The sequence below is a fragment of the Gallinula chloropus genome, assembly GCF_964237585.1.
Source record: "Gallinula chloropus genome assembly, chromosome: 1".
Classification (NCBI taxonomy): domain Eukaryota; kingdom Metazoa; phylum Chordata; class Aves; order Gruiformes; family Rallidae; genus Gallinula; species Gallinula chloropus.
In genome coordinates this window covers 214,031,550-214,048,580 of record NC_140085.1, presented here as the reverse complement: position 1 = coordinate 214,048,580, position 17,031 = coordinate 214,031,550, and the positions used below count along the sequence as shown (strand labels likewise).

The 17,031-nt window shown below is 38.0% G+C and overlaps 1 protein-coding gene across 4 annotated transcripts in view; it reads right to left on the bottom strand.

Annotated features, from left to right (window-relative positions):
• The window catches only part of NBEA (neurobeachin), a gene marked incomplete at both ends in the record, with an annotated part of 550,746 nt that overhangs the window by 287,509 nt on the left and 246,206 nt on the right, over positions 1 to 17,031 (bottom strand). For all 4 annotated transcript variants that reach the window (XM_084277996.1, XM_084277994.1, XM_084277997.1 and 1 more), the window contains 2 exons: positions 10,563 to 10,690; positions 13,282 to 13,408. In XM_084277996.1, the coding sequence (XP_084134122.1) occupies positions 10,563 to 10,690; positions 13,282 to 13,408 (255 nt within the window). The remainder of the gene's footprint in view (positions 1 to 10,562; positions 10,691 to 13,281; positions 13,409 to 17,031) is intronic.

Sequence of the window (17,031 nt, the reverse complement as noted above, 5' to 3'; positions counted from 1 at the left end):
CTCTGGAAATAAGTGTATTTTTAAGATTCAAGTGCAGTAGTTTCTCAACTTAAATAATTCAAGAGTTTTTGTGAAATATTCTTTGTTTATGCCTCAAGGGCATGGAAACAAGCACATTTATATCCAATAGGATGAACAGTAGAAGTGCCTTTAAATGATCAGGATAAGTAAGGGAGTTTTGTTAAACTTGGTCACTGATTAAAAGGTTTCAGTCTGGGTCATAAGAGCTGGTGATGAGACACAGAGCTAAGGAATATGGAAGAAGAAACTGTGACCAGCCCTAAAGAGATCAGTTTTGTAAAAAACTTGGACATAGAGGTCTGGCTACATGGGAAAGGGTTATGAGACTGTGTCTCATGAGAAATACATCTTTCAGGGCAAAATCTGATACAGAGATGTTATTTGCACCCTATAGTTTATCAGAGTTAGGAAGTTCTCTGGAAAATACTGCTGGGGTAATAAAGTAGATTGATACCATTTTTAAGCCTTTAGAGGACAAAGGGTGGGGCGAATACCGCCTGTTTCAAGTCCAAAATCAGGCAGAGTCCCCTGCTGAGTTCTGAATGATGAATTAAGTGGAATAAGAACCAGAGAACCTCTGCCTGTGGGGAGCTTCAGTCACAGCATGAACATCCTGTAGATACTGAATACCTTTTTGGCATGCCACCTCGTTTTTCTTTGGACCTGGACAGTAGAGGAGAAAATAATAAGGGGGGAAAAGGTGGTTGTTCTTAAAAAAAAATAAAAATTAAAAAAATAATTGTCCAACTTAGTCCAGTGTTTGTTACCATGCAGCACTGCTGTATAACTGATATGATGAGTCCACCTACAGGCTATGTTACAGTAGTGCCTCTATGTATTAAAAACTTTCTCAGGAATCTTAAAAAAACCCTATTTTGTTGAAAAAACATGACTTAGATCTATTGTCACTCCTTTTGTAGTAGGAGGCAAACTCCTTAAAAGAAAATAAAATCCTACAAAGCTGAAAGTTAGAAGAAGGATGACAGAGGGCCATCTGACCTGCATGGTATTAGGACAAAGAAGTATGAAGTTATCATGGAGGGTGTTCTAGTTTTAAGGTAGAAAGATCAGTCCTTTCTAGGCCTTCTGGCTTGCAACTGGAACACAGGCTACTGGCTTGGAAAAGAAACATGTGAGACAGTGCACAGTGTTGTGAAAGGTAAGTGGGACCTGAGGACCACAAACAACTAATTTTCTTGGGTTTTATGGGCTCCAATACTTTGTGTGTTTCTTCATGTGCTTTAAAAGAACAGCAGTTGGTATTGTTTGGTTTTTGATATCATTTTATAGTAGCACTTTCAATAATAATTTAGTAACTTCGAACATCTAGTAGTGGCTTCTGTATTTTCAGTGGTAACTTTCAGAGCTTATTTTCAGCAAACCTAACTACAGTTACCAGCTTTTGTTTTCCCAAAGGCATGTTTCTATTTCTTTTTTTTTTCCTTGCTGCACTCCATAAACCCCTTCTGTAGAAATGTATTCATTTCATTCTAAACTTTACAATTCGTCTCACATCTTTTTTTTCTCTATTGGCAACACAACAGAGCCAACACCCCAATTTCTACCTAATGGGATCTCCATACATTGTGGATTGTAAAGATGTCTTGATTATTAATTAATGTCACAATGATAATATAATCAAGGACATATAAAACGAGTGCCAACAGTTTCTACCCTTAAGTTACACTTGGACCACACAAGCCAAAGACGAAGGAGGGGGCATGAGCAGTTAACCTCTGTTACAAAGTCTAATACATCTTAGTAAGTGTTCAATTCATTAGACAAGGATGGAGTGGCTCATATGTGTAATTAATTATTGGCAGGTTTACTTTCAAAAAGGTGCCAGATGCTATGTATTACCTGGCTGCTATCTGGATCTCTGATCTATATGTTTCCTGCCATGTTCAACATCTGTTCAGAACAGACTTCTGAACACAGGAACTCCAGTAATTCAAGAGTTAAATCTTCAAAAATCAAGTGAATGTGTATAGTTTTAACTTTCTGGTATTTCTACTGATAAGTCTTTAAAGGCATCATAAAGAGATATTGTATGAAAGCAAAAATGTTCTGTAATTGGTGTGGGGGTCATTATAGTTTGAAGATAAATAACAGAGACTTCTGCTGTGGCACCTGCTCATCAGTTCCTCCTCTGGCTGCCAGTATTGGGATCTGTCTGGTGGCATATTCTAAAACCAGTGTGAAAGTTGCAAAGCTTTGAACCTTGACTCTGCTGGAGTATATGTGAAAAAAAGAGGCAGATTTAAATATCCATTTAACCTTTCATCATTTCTTTTTGTCTACCATACAGACTTCTGGAAAACTGATGTTGGTTTCTGTCTCCATGTGTATCTGACTCATTGATGTTTTTCAGTAAGAAACACTTTGAGTCCCAAAGCATTTGCAGAAACAGGAGGATACTGTGGAGCATTTCAGTAAGACATTAAGAGCTAATCATATATAAAGAATTTCTTAGAACAAATTTCTTACAAGCCTATAAATAGCAGTAGGAAAATCATGAACTTTTGTTTTCCTGTGTATGATGGGATTACAACATGTGCAGGCAGGATTTTGGTCATCAGCAGCATTTTAAATGATATCTATTGGAAGATTTCAAGGGGTTTTGTGCCCTGTTTCAAATTTACATAGTGTTTTCTTCATGGTAAAATGCAAATCTTGCAAATTGCTTGCAGAAATCCACAAAGTAAAAAGGGAAAATACATAAAAGGCATCTTAAAGCTGCAAATCAACGCTCAGAGCTTGTAATGCCATAAAATCATTCAATATAATGTTAGTGATGAAGAAAGTTTTTAAACTTGCTGAAGAAAAGCATTCTTTCTAACACATTATTGTTCCATCATTTTTATCAAAACAGGGTTTGTTTCAGGAGAGTGGTGGGATTTCACTGGCAACTTTCTGCAGGTGTTTACAGTGAAAGATAAATATATGAACTGGAATGCTACTACCACAAATAAGCCTGCAGCATCATCTCTTACTAGACATAGGAGAACGTATGCTGAGACCCCCAGGGCACATGGAAAGAAAGGACAGTTGGCACAGCAGAGAAGAAATATATTATGAACTCCTTAGCCTTGGAAACCAATTTAGAGTTCCTCCCCCAGTACAAAACAAAGAATCCAAGAGATTCCTCCCCCTGACTGACAAGTGATTGTGTCCATTGAGACACACACTGCAAATGGCACTAGCCTGACTACTGTGTAACACAAAAACATGTTAACCATTCACCTTGATTGCTAACAGGGATTCTTTGGTGTCTAATAGGGTTTAGCTCCTACTGGTCTCTCCCTGTGTCTTGTTTTATCAATTGCTTTCCTGTCTCTTACACTGCAATATGTATCACAGAATTTTAGGGGTTGGAAGGGACCTGGAGAGCTCATGGGGTCCAACCCCCCCTGCCAAAGCAGCTCCCCAGCTCATATTGCACAGACAGGCGTCCAGACGGGGCTGGAATCTCTCCAGAGATGGAGACTCCATCACCTCCCTGGGCAGCCTGTCCCAGGGCTCTGGCACCCTCACTGGGGAAAAGTTCTTCCCCATGTTGCTGTGGAACTTCCTGTGCTCCAACTTGCAGCCATTGCCCCTTGTCCTGTCTCCACAGACCACTGAAAAGGGGCTGCCCATTCCCCCTGCATCCCATACTTCAGATATTTATAAACATTCATAAGGTCCCCCCTTTGTCTTCTCTTCTCAAGACTTAACAGCCCCAGATTATTCAGCCTCTCCTCACAGGGGAGATGCTCCAGGCCCTTCATCATCTTTGTAGCCCTTCTTTGGACTCTCTCCAGGAGATCCCTGTCCTTTTTATCCCAGGGAGCCCAGAACTGGACACAACACTCCAGGTGGGGCCTGACCAGGGCAGAGTAGAGGGGGAGGATCACCTCCTGTGACCTGCTGGCCACACTCCTCCTGATGCCCCCCAGGATCCCATTGTCTCTCTCAGCCCCCAGGGCACACTGCTGGCTCATGGCCAACCTGTCATCTACCAGGACCCCCATGTCCTTCTCCACAGAGCTCTTCTCCAGCAGCTCATCCCCCAGCCTGTCCTGATTCCAGCAGTTATTCCTCCCCAGGTGCCAGACTCTCCACTTGCTTTTGTTGACCCTCATCTGGTTTCTCCCTGCCCAGCTCTCCAGCCTGTCCAGGTCTCTCTGGATGGCAGCGCAGTGTCCTGCCTGTCAGCCACTCCTCCCATCTTACAATCTTACAATCACATCTCTGCAATGTATATTGCACAGGTGCAAATAAACCAGATGATGAGAGTTGTTAGAGTTAGTTTTAGGTTTTCCACTTCTTCACCACACAATGATGGAATATTCCAAATGATAGTACAGAGCAAATACTGAAGCTGATGAAGTAATACATATTTAACTACTGCCTCAACCAAGACATCATAGAGCATCTTTTCTTTAAACAGATACCCATGTTCATGAATATTGTGTAAAAGCAGCACCATGTAAGCATCCTCTGTCAAACTGGCTGAAACTAGCTAATAAATTAAAAAGTTATCAAGGGAGTGAAAGCCTGATCCTCCTCCCCAGTGTGATCACATAAGTCTCTTATAAGTGGGGGATCACATTAAAGTGTATGTATGCTCATATATCCCTACATTTCTGAGGGTTGTCAGAAATCTGAGGGCCAAACTATAGCTGTCATGAGCTTTCAATGCAGATTGTCTGAATAAACTTCATTATGCAGAAGGAGAAAATTTCTTATTAAAAAATAAGCTTCAAATTAACGATGAAAGAACTGCAGTAAAAAAAAAAACCACCCCATTTTATATATATATATATATATGCTCACATGAACACATGTAAAACTTAAGAAAGGCTTATTTCATACAGTGACTTGAACACTGACCATCTTTGATGCCTCAAGGTAAGGTGATATATTCTCAACTACATCTGCAGTTGAGATGCAGTCTACTGCAGCACAAGGGAAAAAGGAAGTTTTTACTGATACTGGCTAGCTGACAGTGAAGTACATCTGTCCATGACCATGTGAACACAGGCAGTGATGTCAATATTAGAGAAAATTAAGGTAAATGCAGGGTATCATTCCTTGGAAGGTATTGCACAGAGGAAACAGGGATTCACAGGTACCAAAGCCATAGAGAAACTCCAAACTATTCAGCAAATACATGACATATTTCCTCCTGAGTAGCTGGAGAGACTGTATTGAGAAAGAATGTTTAAAGCAGCCATAAAGACTACAAGGAACATCAATCTCAACACTAGATGAGAAGCTATAGCAAAGTTGTCCAATGTTATTTACCCTCATCAGGCATTCTGTTGGTAGCAAGGCTAAGACATCCTGTAGTATACAACTTCTTTTATCTCTTTGCTACATTGAACAAATCGAGCCCCTTACACTGTACTTCATGGAGTTTCTCTCTCACCCATCAATCACTCTTGTGCCCTGCTCTTGTTTCCTCTGCTGTGTGTGCATATCATTCTTGAAATGCTGCCTGTAAAACCAGATTGTGGCAGTTTTACTGAAGTTGTGTACAGAAATGAAATCACCTCCTCATCCAGCCTTCCTAGGCACCCAGCTGTGGGACAAATCTTTACTGCCTCAGCACTGGGCTAAGAGAGCCCAGACTATGCTCATGATTCTAACAATCTCTACATTCTTTGAGTGGCTTCATCGTGCATCTCCTACCCCCTAGGTATAGTCTATATATTCTTTGTTCTTAGAGATTGGACTCAGCACTTGGCTGTGTTGAAATCTGCCTTTTTCTTGAGTTTTGGTGATTCCACAAAATGATTTAATGTGTCTCTCCAGTGGAATGACTTTTATTCTCATTCTATGTATCTTTGTCTAAGCATTCAGCTTTGACAGGAACAATTCTGCATCATAATAAAGACTGTTAAAAAAAATTATCCAAGCAGGTTACAAAAGTGGCTTATAGACATTTTAGCAGTATGATTAACCTCAGTTTCTACATATGTGCTTTTAATTACAGTTAATGAAAATTTTAAAATCAGACTACTATTTTTTTATTCAATTTCTCTTGCTATTATCTATTTATTTATGTATTTATTTTGTCCAGAATGTGGGCAACATGCTATATATACTGGTAAGCAGTTACCAAAAGCCTGATTAGCTGAAAGAAAATTTGCCTGGAAAGACAAACAAAAGAACTTTGGATGTGACAGAGTGAGATAAAAGAATGAGAGAACAATATGAACAGGAAAATAAAGTTCTGCAAGAGCATGCAATCTCTCTGCTTTATAGCATCTGTGCTCCCGAGCACAACAATACTACAAAGGTTCTGAAATGTTTCTAAGGGAAAGCCAAAGGCCATGTTAAACAACAACAAAAAAAAGACTTTTTTTTTTTGTTCCTCAGAAATTTTAAGGGATTTCCAGATTACTACAATAGCTTAGGAAAATGGTTGCTCCTTATTTCCTTATACAAAGCTCAGTATTGTTCATGGAAATCAGAAAGTAATTGTGCTAGCATTTGTAGAGGCCACAATGATGCTACACTTGTGGTCTTTGGGAGCTTTTAAAGTAGTGTCATTTAGCACCCAAGTTCTATCTGTGGTTTCCAAAGGAATGTTTTTGGGCGATTTTTCAATTGTTTCAAGAAACCTTCTGTCAAGTACCACACAGAGCTGGTCCCTCACCACTTCTACTGAATATTTTCATGGGGCCATGTGGTGAGTTAACGAGGAGAAACAGATTCTGCTCCTATCAGCACAAAAACCTTCTCTGTTTCATCTGATTTGAATTGTGCATGTATCAGAAACACATCAAATGGAGTCCAAAGAATTTGTAGGAGCTCTTTTGAAGAAGGAGCTACCTGGCTGACCTTCTACCCAGCTAATGCTATAGGAGAATGAAAACCATTACTGTATCTCACTAAATAGAAGGGAAAGCATTGTATCCGAGTTTCAATCTTGGACCTATTGTTACAGTTCAGGACACTGCAAGAATAGCTGTAGTGAAAATATTTTTACCCATCTGTGCCTGACAAAAAGAGGATGTAGCTTTTCTTTCAGCTACAGATCAGATTACACTTGCCTGTAACATTTTCACCTAAAAGCTAGAAGGTTGTAATGCTCGTTACGTGGAGGGAATTGGCAGACCATATGGAAACTAGAGTTAGTGAAAACATATCTGTGCAAGTGTTACATGGAACTCCACAATAAGCATTACTAAGCTCAAATATGTGACCTACACACATTGCACGTTTGCTTCCAATTAGGTTCTATACGGATGATTTTAACCTTTGCAACTTCTGTTCTTGGAGGCACTGAAAGACCCTCAATGTATGAACCACAGTAGTGTTGGGCACTCTGTAGCTATTTGCATTCAATTGAAAATCAGACCATTTCAACCTATCAAGGACAATTTCAACTTATAAAATGTTCTGTCGATGAAACATTTGAAATTTAGTTAAGTGTAAGATACTTTTGAAGAAAGAACTGATTTTGGGGAGAGTAGTAAAAATGCGTGCTATTTCAGTAAGTAAATAGATTAAAAGTTTTAGCAATAAATATATTCTGCAATATCAGATTACTATGTGACAGGGTTCCTCTGCTACCAGTAATATTTGGGAATTTACATGAACAAGCATAAAATACTAACAATTTTGAACATGAATGGTCCAAGGTTTTGGTCTAGACCGACCACATCATTGCAGTCCCACTCAAAAGTTAAGAAGCCACTGCTTAGATTTTAAGTATAATTTCCTCAAACAGTAAATCACAGAATCATAGAATCATGAGCCAGTCTTCCATAGAACAGAAGGATGATACAAGCTAAAGAAAAATGAGATGGCATGGTATGTCTGAAAGGTTTTTCACCACAAGTTCAAAACAGGTTAAGCCATAACTATATTGTACACACATTTTCAAATATAAATTAACACCACCAATCTCAAAGCATCAAATATTCTGGAAAATTTGCATAATAAACCTGCTTTAGAAGTATTATTAGGGTTTTCTTTTTCCTGTTCCCTTTTCTTTTGCTCTCTCTTCATTATGTAAAACCTCAAAACTGCAGACTTTCTTACCAAGTTTGAAATCATTTAGCAATCCATACACACATGCATACACAAGAGAACTACAGAGATCTTCAGAAAAAAGCACATATCATCAAGAAGGCTTGAAGGTATTCAGATTTTGGCAAAATCTGATAGGGGAAAGGCTTCATATGGAGGTTTTGAATGACAGCAAGAGGAGGGAAGGTATTTTTATGTTTCAGGTTTGGAAAATCAGAAGAAAAGAACATGCTTCATGGAATGTAACATATTTTTATGGTGATCAATTTGAAAAACAGACAGTGCCTTCAGACTTGATTAAATATAGTTTATTTGCTCCTTTTTGATTGGTAGAACTAAAACATTTGCAAATAAAGCAACAAATAAAACTATTTCATATAAAAATGTCAAGTTAATTGCTGTGTGCCAATAAACGATCAAATTTAGATTATCAAAGCCCTACAGGAACTCTGTACTCACATATCTTGAATAACACTACTGAAAACCTCTGTTTTGTAGAGTCATTACATGGAGAGCACTTCCAAGCACTTCAAGGACCACCGCTGGCTTTCAGTAAAGATTGACAGGAAATGGGAATGGTTGGACTTGATGATCTTTTAAAGGTCTTTTCCAACCTTGTGATTCTGTGAAATTTCTCAAAGTAAATCAGGTATCAGACTAGAAGAGATTTGGAATTCTCTTTTAAAGACAACTTAACTAGGAAAGAGCTCATTTTAGTTGAGATCAGTGGTCTCATACAGGTAATGAAGAAAGAAAACTTGAGAAGTACACAACTAAAACATCTCTCTGAATCCACTGCTAAAGAAAAAAAAATAGCCAAATTATTTTAGAGTGAGGAACCAGAAATTCAATTCCTGCAGTGTAAAAATCTAAGGTGCCCTTGCTATTTCAGCACATGCTATTTCAACACAGATTGCTATTTCAGTACCTTGGGAAGAAAGGACTGGTTTTAAGAAATCAGGAATGAGAGACTGATTGAAGAGAAGGTTAGACATACATTAAGGAAAAGTGGTGGAAAGGACTTCTTATTTTGGAACTTGGTGTTTGGTTTATAAATAATGATTCCTGAGACTGAATTGAGTGGCTGAGTCATAGATGGGACAAAATTTGGAACAGCAGTCCAAGTGGGTATTGGAAAAATGCTTCAGTCAACAAAACCATGTCTCTCTGGACAGACAATGAGATAAAATCATAGAAACACTGTACAGTAATATTTAGATAAAATGCATGTAAAATAGAAAGAATTCTGGTATTTGAACACAAAGCTGTGTTTCTTCTGTGTATATCGTCGTCACACATTACAAGCTTTGCCTTAATGAGATTTTTTTCCTCTCAATAAACAACAATACCATCTATAAAAAATTCTGGAAGAGAAAAGTTTACTTGGCTGCATATATTCCTCTGGTTATATCATGTGGGAGCAGTGGATGCTCATGCAAATTCCCTATCACTACTTTAACTGCATTAACACCGATTCGTTACTTTCTGCACAAGCTTCCCACGTGTGCACTTTCACAGCATCACAGAGTCACAAGGTTGGAAAAGACCTTGGAAGATCATCAAGTCCAACCATTTCCATCCTAAGCTAAACCAGATCCCTAAGTACCTCATCTGCCCTTTTTCTGAACACATCCAGGGAAGGTGACTCAACCCCCTCCCTGGGCAGCCTGTTCCAGACCCTGACAACTCTGTCAGGAAAACATTTGTTTCTAATGTCCAATCTGTCCCTGCCCTGGCACAGCTTCATGCCATTGCCCCTTGTCCCATCTCCTGTCACCTGGCTGAAGAGACCAGCGCCCACCTCTCTACAACCTCCCTTCAGGTAGTTGTAGGTGGGGAGAAGGTCTCCCCTCAGCCTCCTCTTCTCCAGGCTAAACAGCCCCAGCTCCCTCAGCCGCTCCTCAGAGGATTTGCCCTCCAGCCCCTTCCCCAGCCTGGTTGCCCTTCTCTGCACTCGCTCCAGGACCTCAATGTCCTTCTGATGGTGAGGAGCCCAGAACTGGACCCAGCACTCAAGATGTGGCCTCATCAATGCCCAGTACAGGGGCACAATTACCTCCCCAGACCTACTGGCCACACTATTTTCGATACTTTCTGCATAATTCCTGCATTACTTATTGTTACACTTAAGAGGAAAATTTTTTAACTATAAAGTTGTAAGGAAAAAACCTAACCCCCCCAAAAAAATCTTTGGAAATGTTCAAGAATACCTTTCTTTAAAGTTAGGCTGAAACATGCAAATAATTATTTTGAGAAGGAAAAAGCAAAGTATAGAGAGGTTTTTGCACTCCAAGATCTTCACACAGTATCTCATTTAGAGGGAGAAAAAAAGGGCTACAAAAGCTTTCACCTTTAATTCCTTTAAATGAAATGAAATGCAAGCAGGTGAAATCCCAACACATTAACAACTGATTCATTTATCCAAAATAGTTATATAAAATCTAGTGAAAATGATAAACTGGTCATGTCAAATGACTAATAGCTAAACTACTACAATCTTGTAACAGAACCAGTACCTTCAATCAACAGCTCTTGTCCATGACTGCCCAACAACGTTCGGGATAGGAAAGGGGCAAAATCAACAAAAATTTCTCGCAGGAGAGGGGCCACCTTTTCCAAGGCTCTTTCAAGCTTTGCAGTGATACTGTGGAAAAAAACAGAGACCATGTTTGGAAGAGCACTAAATAAAAGAAATTACAAGTATGTCAAATCATAGTTGGTTTTAAAAATGGCTGTAAGCTACTTTACAAACAAGGATGATAAAATTTGACTCAACTTTACAGTGTTTAAATGGCATTAGGTAAAATTAGGGTCATTAGTGTGTAGCCTCATAAATTCTACAGCATTTATAGAATACACTGGAACATACAATTTTTATTCTTATTTTCACACATGATATTCAAGTGTAAGTTTATTTCACCTATCTTAGGTTATATGCATCACATCGTTTTATATACATTTGAAAGCTTGAAAAGAGAAGTTTTTATTCACAGACAGAACAGTAGAGGTTGGAAGTGACCCCTGGAGATCATCTAATCCAACCACAAATCACAAGTAACTTGTTTTTTTTTTGTTCAAGCTTTCAAATAACATCTGGCACTGCAATGCTAGACAAGGAAATGTATGAGGAAGCATTCTGGCAAATCTAGAAAACCAATACTCTTTTCCTCAGCTTTGAGGGAACATCATCCTTCAGGTAAAGGCAAGGTAAATCACTTTGCCTTTGCATTTATATTTCCCCTCCTGCTGCGACTATACACTCCTTGAGCTATGGAGCACTTCTTAATTTCCTTTTGCACAATGAGAAAAAGTGTGTGACTTCTGTTAGCTTCTTAACTGCTCGAAATACTCATTTGTCTGAGGACACAAAGTTATCAATACAATGCAAACATCAGAAGTGTGCTAAGGGCTATAGTCCTTAAGAGTCCTTCTTCCCTTTGAAAACTTGACAGGATGGAACACTTGTTTCTTCCAAAAAACTTATGCCAAGATTAAAAATGTGCTGTGTTGTCTCAAAGAAGAGACTTAAACTATTACTTAAATTCAGAAATGAAAGTGCATACATATTCTGATCTACCAAGAATTTTTGCTGTTCTTTTGTGTTCACCTGGTGGCTGAATGGGCTTTCTTTGCGCTTGAATTATGGCACCAAAATATTGAAAAATTATAAGCACAATAGGGAAAAGTAATGAAATCAAAGAATGCTTTGGGTTGAAATTGACCTTAAAGATCATCTAATCCCAACCCCCTGCCAAGGGCAGGAACAACCTCCACTCAAACAGGTTGCCCAAAGCCCCATCCAACCTGGCCTTGAACACTGCCAGGGAGGGGGCAGCCACAGCTTCTCTGGGCAACCTGTGCCAGGGCCTCCCCACCTACACAGTCAAGAATTTCTTCCTGATATTTAATCTAAATCTACACTTTTTCAGCTTAATACCATTAACCCTTGTTCTATCACTCCATGCTCTTGTAAACAGTTCCTCTCCAGCTTCCCTGAAGGTACCCTTTAAGTACTCGAAGGCTACAATTATGCCCTCCCTTTTCTTCTCCAAACTGACCAAGCCCTACTTTCTTAGCCTGTCCTCACAGGAAAGGTGCTCCAGCCCCCTGATCATCCTTGTGGTCCTCTTCTGGACTCACTCCAACAGCTTCATGTCTTTTTGTACTGAGGATCCCAGAGCTGGACAAAGTACTCCAGATGGGCTCTCACCAGAGCAGTGCAGAGGGGCAGAGTCCCAACTTTTAGTTGTTTCTTGGGAGGCAGTTAGAAAGAGGACACACACACCCCTCAATGACTTTTTTTGGTTAATTACACTCTAATTTATCTACATTTCTGATGGTGCTCCACATAATTTCTTTTATTCACTTATTTCAGTTACCAGTCAGGGTACAACTACTTCTGAGTTCAAATCCTAAAGTCAAAATTTGAATTCTAGATTTTGCAAATAAAGTCCTTCTTTGACTCCAGGATAAAAAACTTTCAAAATGCTTGTGAAAAAACCCCAAGAAAATTGCTTGGAAGCTCAAGAACAGCTAGCTTGGTTGCTCTTTCCACTCCCATTTTCTTAAAACCATTTGGCAACTCCTTGAATCTGGGAAGTTTTTTATGGCAGAGAGTTGAACACCTTGAATAGGGAAAAAAGTTTTCTTGGATGTGTTCTGCAGCACAAATTAATAGCCAATTGAACAAAAATATGTGATAAGAATTTCAGTGGGCATTTTCCTGGCTGCCAGTCAGTCAGTCAGTGTAAGAGCAGTATTTGTTATCCCATGGCATGTGTCTCTTGTGACACCAACTCAGATCTGGTGCACCAGTAGTTAGTTGTATGAATGCAAGTCTGGTTTCCTCTCTGGTATAAACAGGACTTTTGTTTGCTCAGAAGAGGTTGTGTCTCTCTTTCCACTTGCTAGTGCTCCATTGCCAAGTTTTTGCCTGTGTTCAAGTTTCTGTCATTACTGAGCAATGATAAAAGCTCATCAATTAAAAGAAAAAAAAATTACTTTTAGTGATGTTTTAGTGTCTGGCTTAGTTTTTAGAAGTTAAACTTTTCAGTGAAGTGTATTTTAGCATAAACAGTTTTTGTACTGAAAAAATACATATACACTGTTTATTAACAACAATAATGGACATTAAATGTGCTAAAATATAGGGGTTTTTTTTATACTACTTTTTATGTATGAAGTTGTTGTGGGATGAGAAATTATAATTAGTATTAAAAGATAGAACTTGTATACCTCATGTTTTCAGCTGAATCCTCTGGCATTGGAGCAACAGTTTGGACAGCAGGGAGATTTTTGCTGGTAGCACCATTCACAAAGCTGGATGACGAAGAGGAAGAAGAAGATCCTGAGTCTACTGCACCTGTCCCCCAAAAAATACAGGTTCTGTAAAAATTCAGTCTGAAGAAACATAACTTTTAGAGATTTTTAATACAAGTCCTTGTCTTATTGATCTACTTTTAAGTATGGATATAATGCTAAAACAATTAAAACCATTCCATACAATTATCATATAAATTAATACCTTATTTTGCTGGTATAACAATAAAGCTTAAAAAGCTATTGAAAATCAGGCAAAATAAATCCTTACCTCATTTTCATTATTCCCAAATTTTATTCCAAAGATGAAAACATTTTTACATCATCCTGTAAAGCAAGATCTTTCTAAAATAAAGGTATATTATAGGTGAGCTTGAGTGGAGAATAGAAGTTTAACTTTTTTTTAAAAACATATATATATGCACACAATTCTTGGCTGCCTAGTTGCAAGTAAAGGCAGAAAATAAAATGCAAATTAAAAAATACAGAGAAGATAGAAAATGTATATTCCTTCAGAAAGTATTAGGGGAAACTAGTGTGTCTGAGGAGTATTAAGGCCCTAGTTTTACTTTTTTTGTTTCTTTCATTGAGTCAAGGTCAATTTTAGGATCTTAAAAGTAGGGAGGGCAGTGGGGGTATCATTTCAATGGCTTGTGAACAGCTGTCCAGAAAAAAAGATGCAGACAGAGCATACATTTGTACTTTAAGTGATCTGGGTCAGAGCCTAGGGCTAAACTTAGACTCTGAATGCCAATCGATCATGTTTGCTGCAATGGCACTGTGAGTTCACCCTCTCTGAAGGAAACCAGCTAAGGCTCAGAGTGGCCATGAACGGTGGTGAGAACACTGTGATAAATGCTGCCCCTGTTCTGCTGCATGATCCTTGTGCCAGATGTCACTGCAAGAGAGGTGGCAACGAATGGTCTTGTAGCCCCTTAAGAGCTTAAGGGACTAAGATGCTACCAGAGATGAGGGCGACAGGCAAGATGCATCCAAGTCAGCAAGAACGGGTGGAGAGCCCCAGCCCTGAGATCAGTGGTGTTGTTCTGCTGATATGCTTAAAAATTACAATGGTTAAGTCCTTATTGCTGGTCAGTTTTAGCAGTTGATATATCACTGTCCTTTACATTACACAGGGATATATTATTTTTCAGTTTCCCACAAACTCTACGAAGTGTTTATGGTTTCCTAACTGCTTCAGCAACCAGGTGACAGCAAAGTAGAGGTCAAATCTGGTAACAGTGAAAAATTCTGTCAGCAGTAATGATTGTAATTTTTTTTTTTATTAAATTTGCCTTTAAATAAATTTTATTGATAAAACAATTAAGGTAGAGATCAGAATTTTGACTGTCTCATTTAAGAAAATGTACATGCAAAGCAGAATCAAAATGCACCAGGATTTTCTGGGCTTGGTGATGCTAGAGGAGCTGGTAAGGTTCAGTATTTTAGACTAGGAAATGATTTAGACTGCTTTTTTAATGGATTTTGGCTTACACTGGGGGTTCTTACTAGGACTAAACACAATTTTAGAGGAGCTGGTAAGGTTCAGTATTTTAGACTAGGAAATGATTTAGACTGCTTTTTTAATGGATTTTGGCTTACACTGGGGGTTCTTACTAGGACTAAACACAATTTTAAATGTACCTTACACTGAGAAGGAAAGACAAAAAAATACAGGAATCAGAGCAATTTAGCTGGAAACAGGGTAGCTTAAAAAAGGTTAAGACTCCATATATAAAAATACATGTGTGTGTATTTATAACTACTGTATTGCTGTAAACATAGGTAACGTATTTTTATTGCTTCTTCTCTTTTCCTTCCAAAGTAATATTTTTCTTCATTCGGGTTGTTGTCTAAAACTGCAGTTGCTAAGTTGTTTAACCAGCTAGGATCCCAGAAGAGAAGGTTAACAGACCTAGAACTACTGGATTAATGTAGAAGTGAGAATCAGGATATGAATTACAGAAATCCATTCTAAAAGCTATAAAACCAGTTTCTTACATAAAGAGACAAAGGAAGAAAATCTGTCTTCCCCAAAATACATTCAAAGCACCAAAAAGACTTCAGTAACATACATCTCCTTACATCATGACAGGGACATTGACTACGACAATGATGGCAGATGGAACGTAAACACTGACTACAATCCATGAATAACTGAAAAAAACCAACTTGTGAACAAGGTCAGGACAGAATAAACCTCAAATATAAAAATTTATTACTACAGTATTTGTGACATACTGCAAAATCAACTGTAAATAGGTTTGGGAGGACATCTAGTGTTTCTAAAAAATTGTATACTCTTTCTTTTTTACCATAGTGAAGAAAAAGAAAAAGTGCTGTTCAATGAAATTCTGTAACCCACTTTAAAATCACTAGCAACAGAGATAATTTCAAGGATTATCTGGACACCTGTAGCTCAAAAATACATGGATCTATCTCAAAAACTGACATCCGTGATCACTGTTTTAACTACCGTAGGCATAACTTCATTTAAAAATGGAAAAATAAGCACTTTAATATTCTTTCAGTGTGATACTACATTTTTTTAACTGTCATTAATATTTTAACATTTTAAAAATGTTGAGATAAAATTAAAATCTTCCAAAAAGGTTGGAAAGGAAGGCCTTTCCAAAGTAGAATTCATCACGAAAGCTCATTTAGATGAATTCAAGCATAAATGGTTTTATCAAATAAAATCGTTAAAGAAGTTCAGTATACATATAGATCTAATTAAATGTCATCCTTGCTGAAAATTCCAGTCATCAATACTTTTCCTTTAATCAAGCTAATCAACAGACTAGGAAAGAAAAACAGCTGCATTAAAATAAAATTAAAAAAAAAAACAAAATAAAGAAAAAGCTGAAAAATCTACCAAAAAAATGTATCTTTCAATCCACAGTGAATGTGCCATGGTATCTGCAATACTGTCCTCTACTAAGAATAGCATCAGGAACAATGACTGATTTTTAAATGCAATTACTTACAAAGAAGAGCTACTACATTCCAGCCAAAACAGTTCACATCTTTAACCAGTGAGAAGACTGCAAAGCTTACACTACACAGTATCATTTGGAAAACAAGGTTTCCAGTGTAGGATATTTTTTGCATGACATAAGAGCACCTAAAAGGAAATCCGTTCAAGATTAACAGAAGTGGCTACACATAAAAATGGGACTGTTCATAGAAGTGATAACATTATTCAGAGCATTCATTCCTCCCATCTGCCTCAGGATAATTAGATTTTTAAGATTTATTTTTTTTTTTATCCTTAGAAAAAAAAAATCAAAGTTCTATTACCAGGTATTAAAGGTAATCTGCAAAAGGAAAGAAAAAAATATGAGTGTGTCTTCATATTATTCTATGAAGCAGAAGGATGCCAAAAGCTCCCCCCTCCATTTTCTGCAACCCCAGGGAGATTTTAATTTTCTCAACCCTTGACTGAAGTTGTGATATCCTTGAAGAGGGCTCTTCTCTCAAGTGCATTTGCTTAGTTTAGAAAGAAAACAGACCATAGCCAGACATTTCAAAGGAGCTTAAGTAAACATCAGTTGATCTCAGTAAGGATTCATTTATGAATGGAAACCAGTCTCCATGGTCAACAGGCTCCTTCATTATAGACAATTCAGTTATTACTATCATAAGTAATTAAAAAGGAAGGCCTTG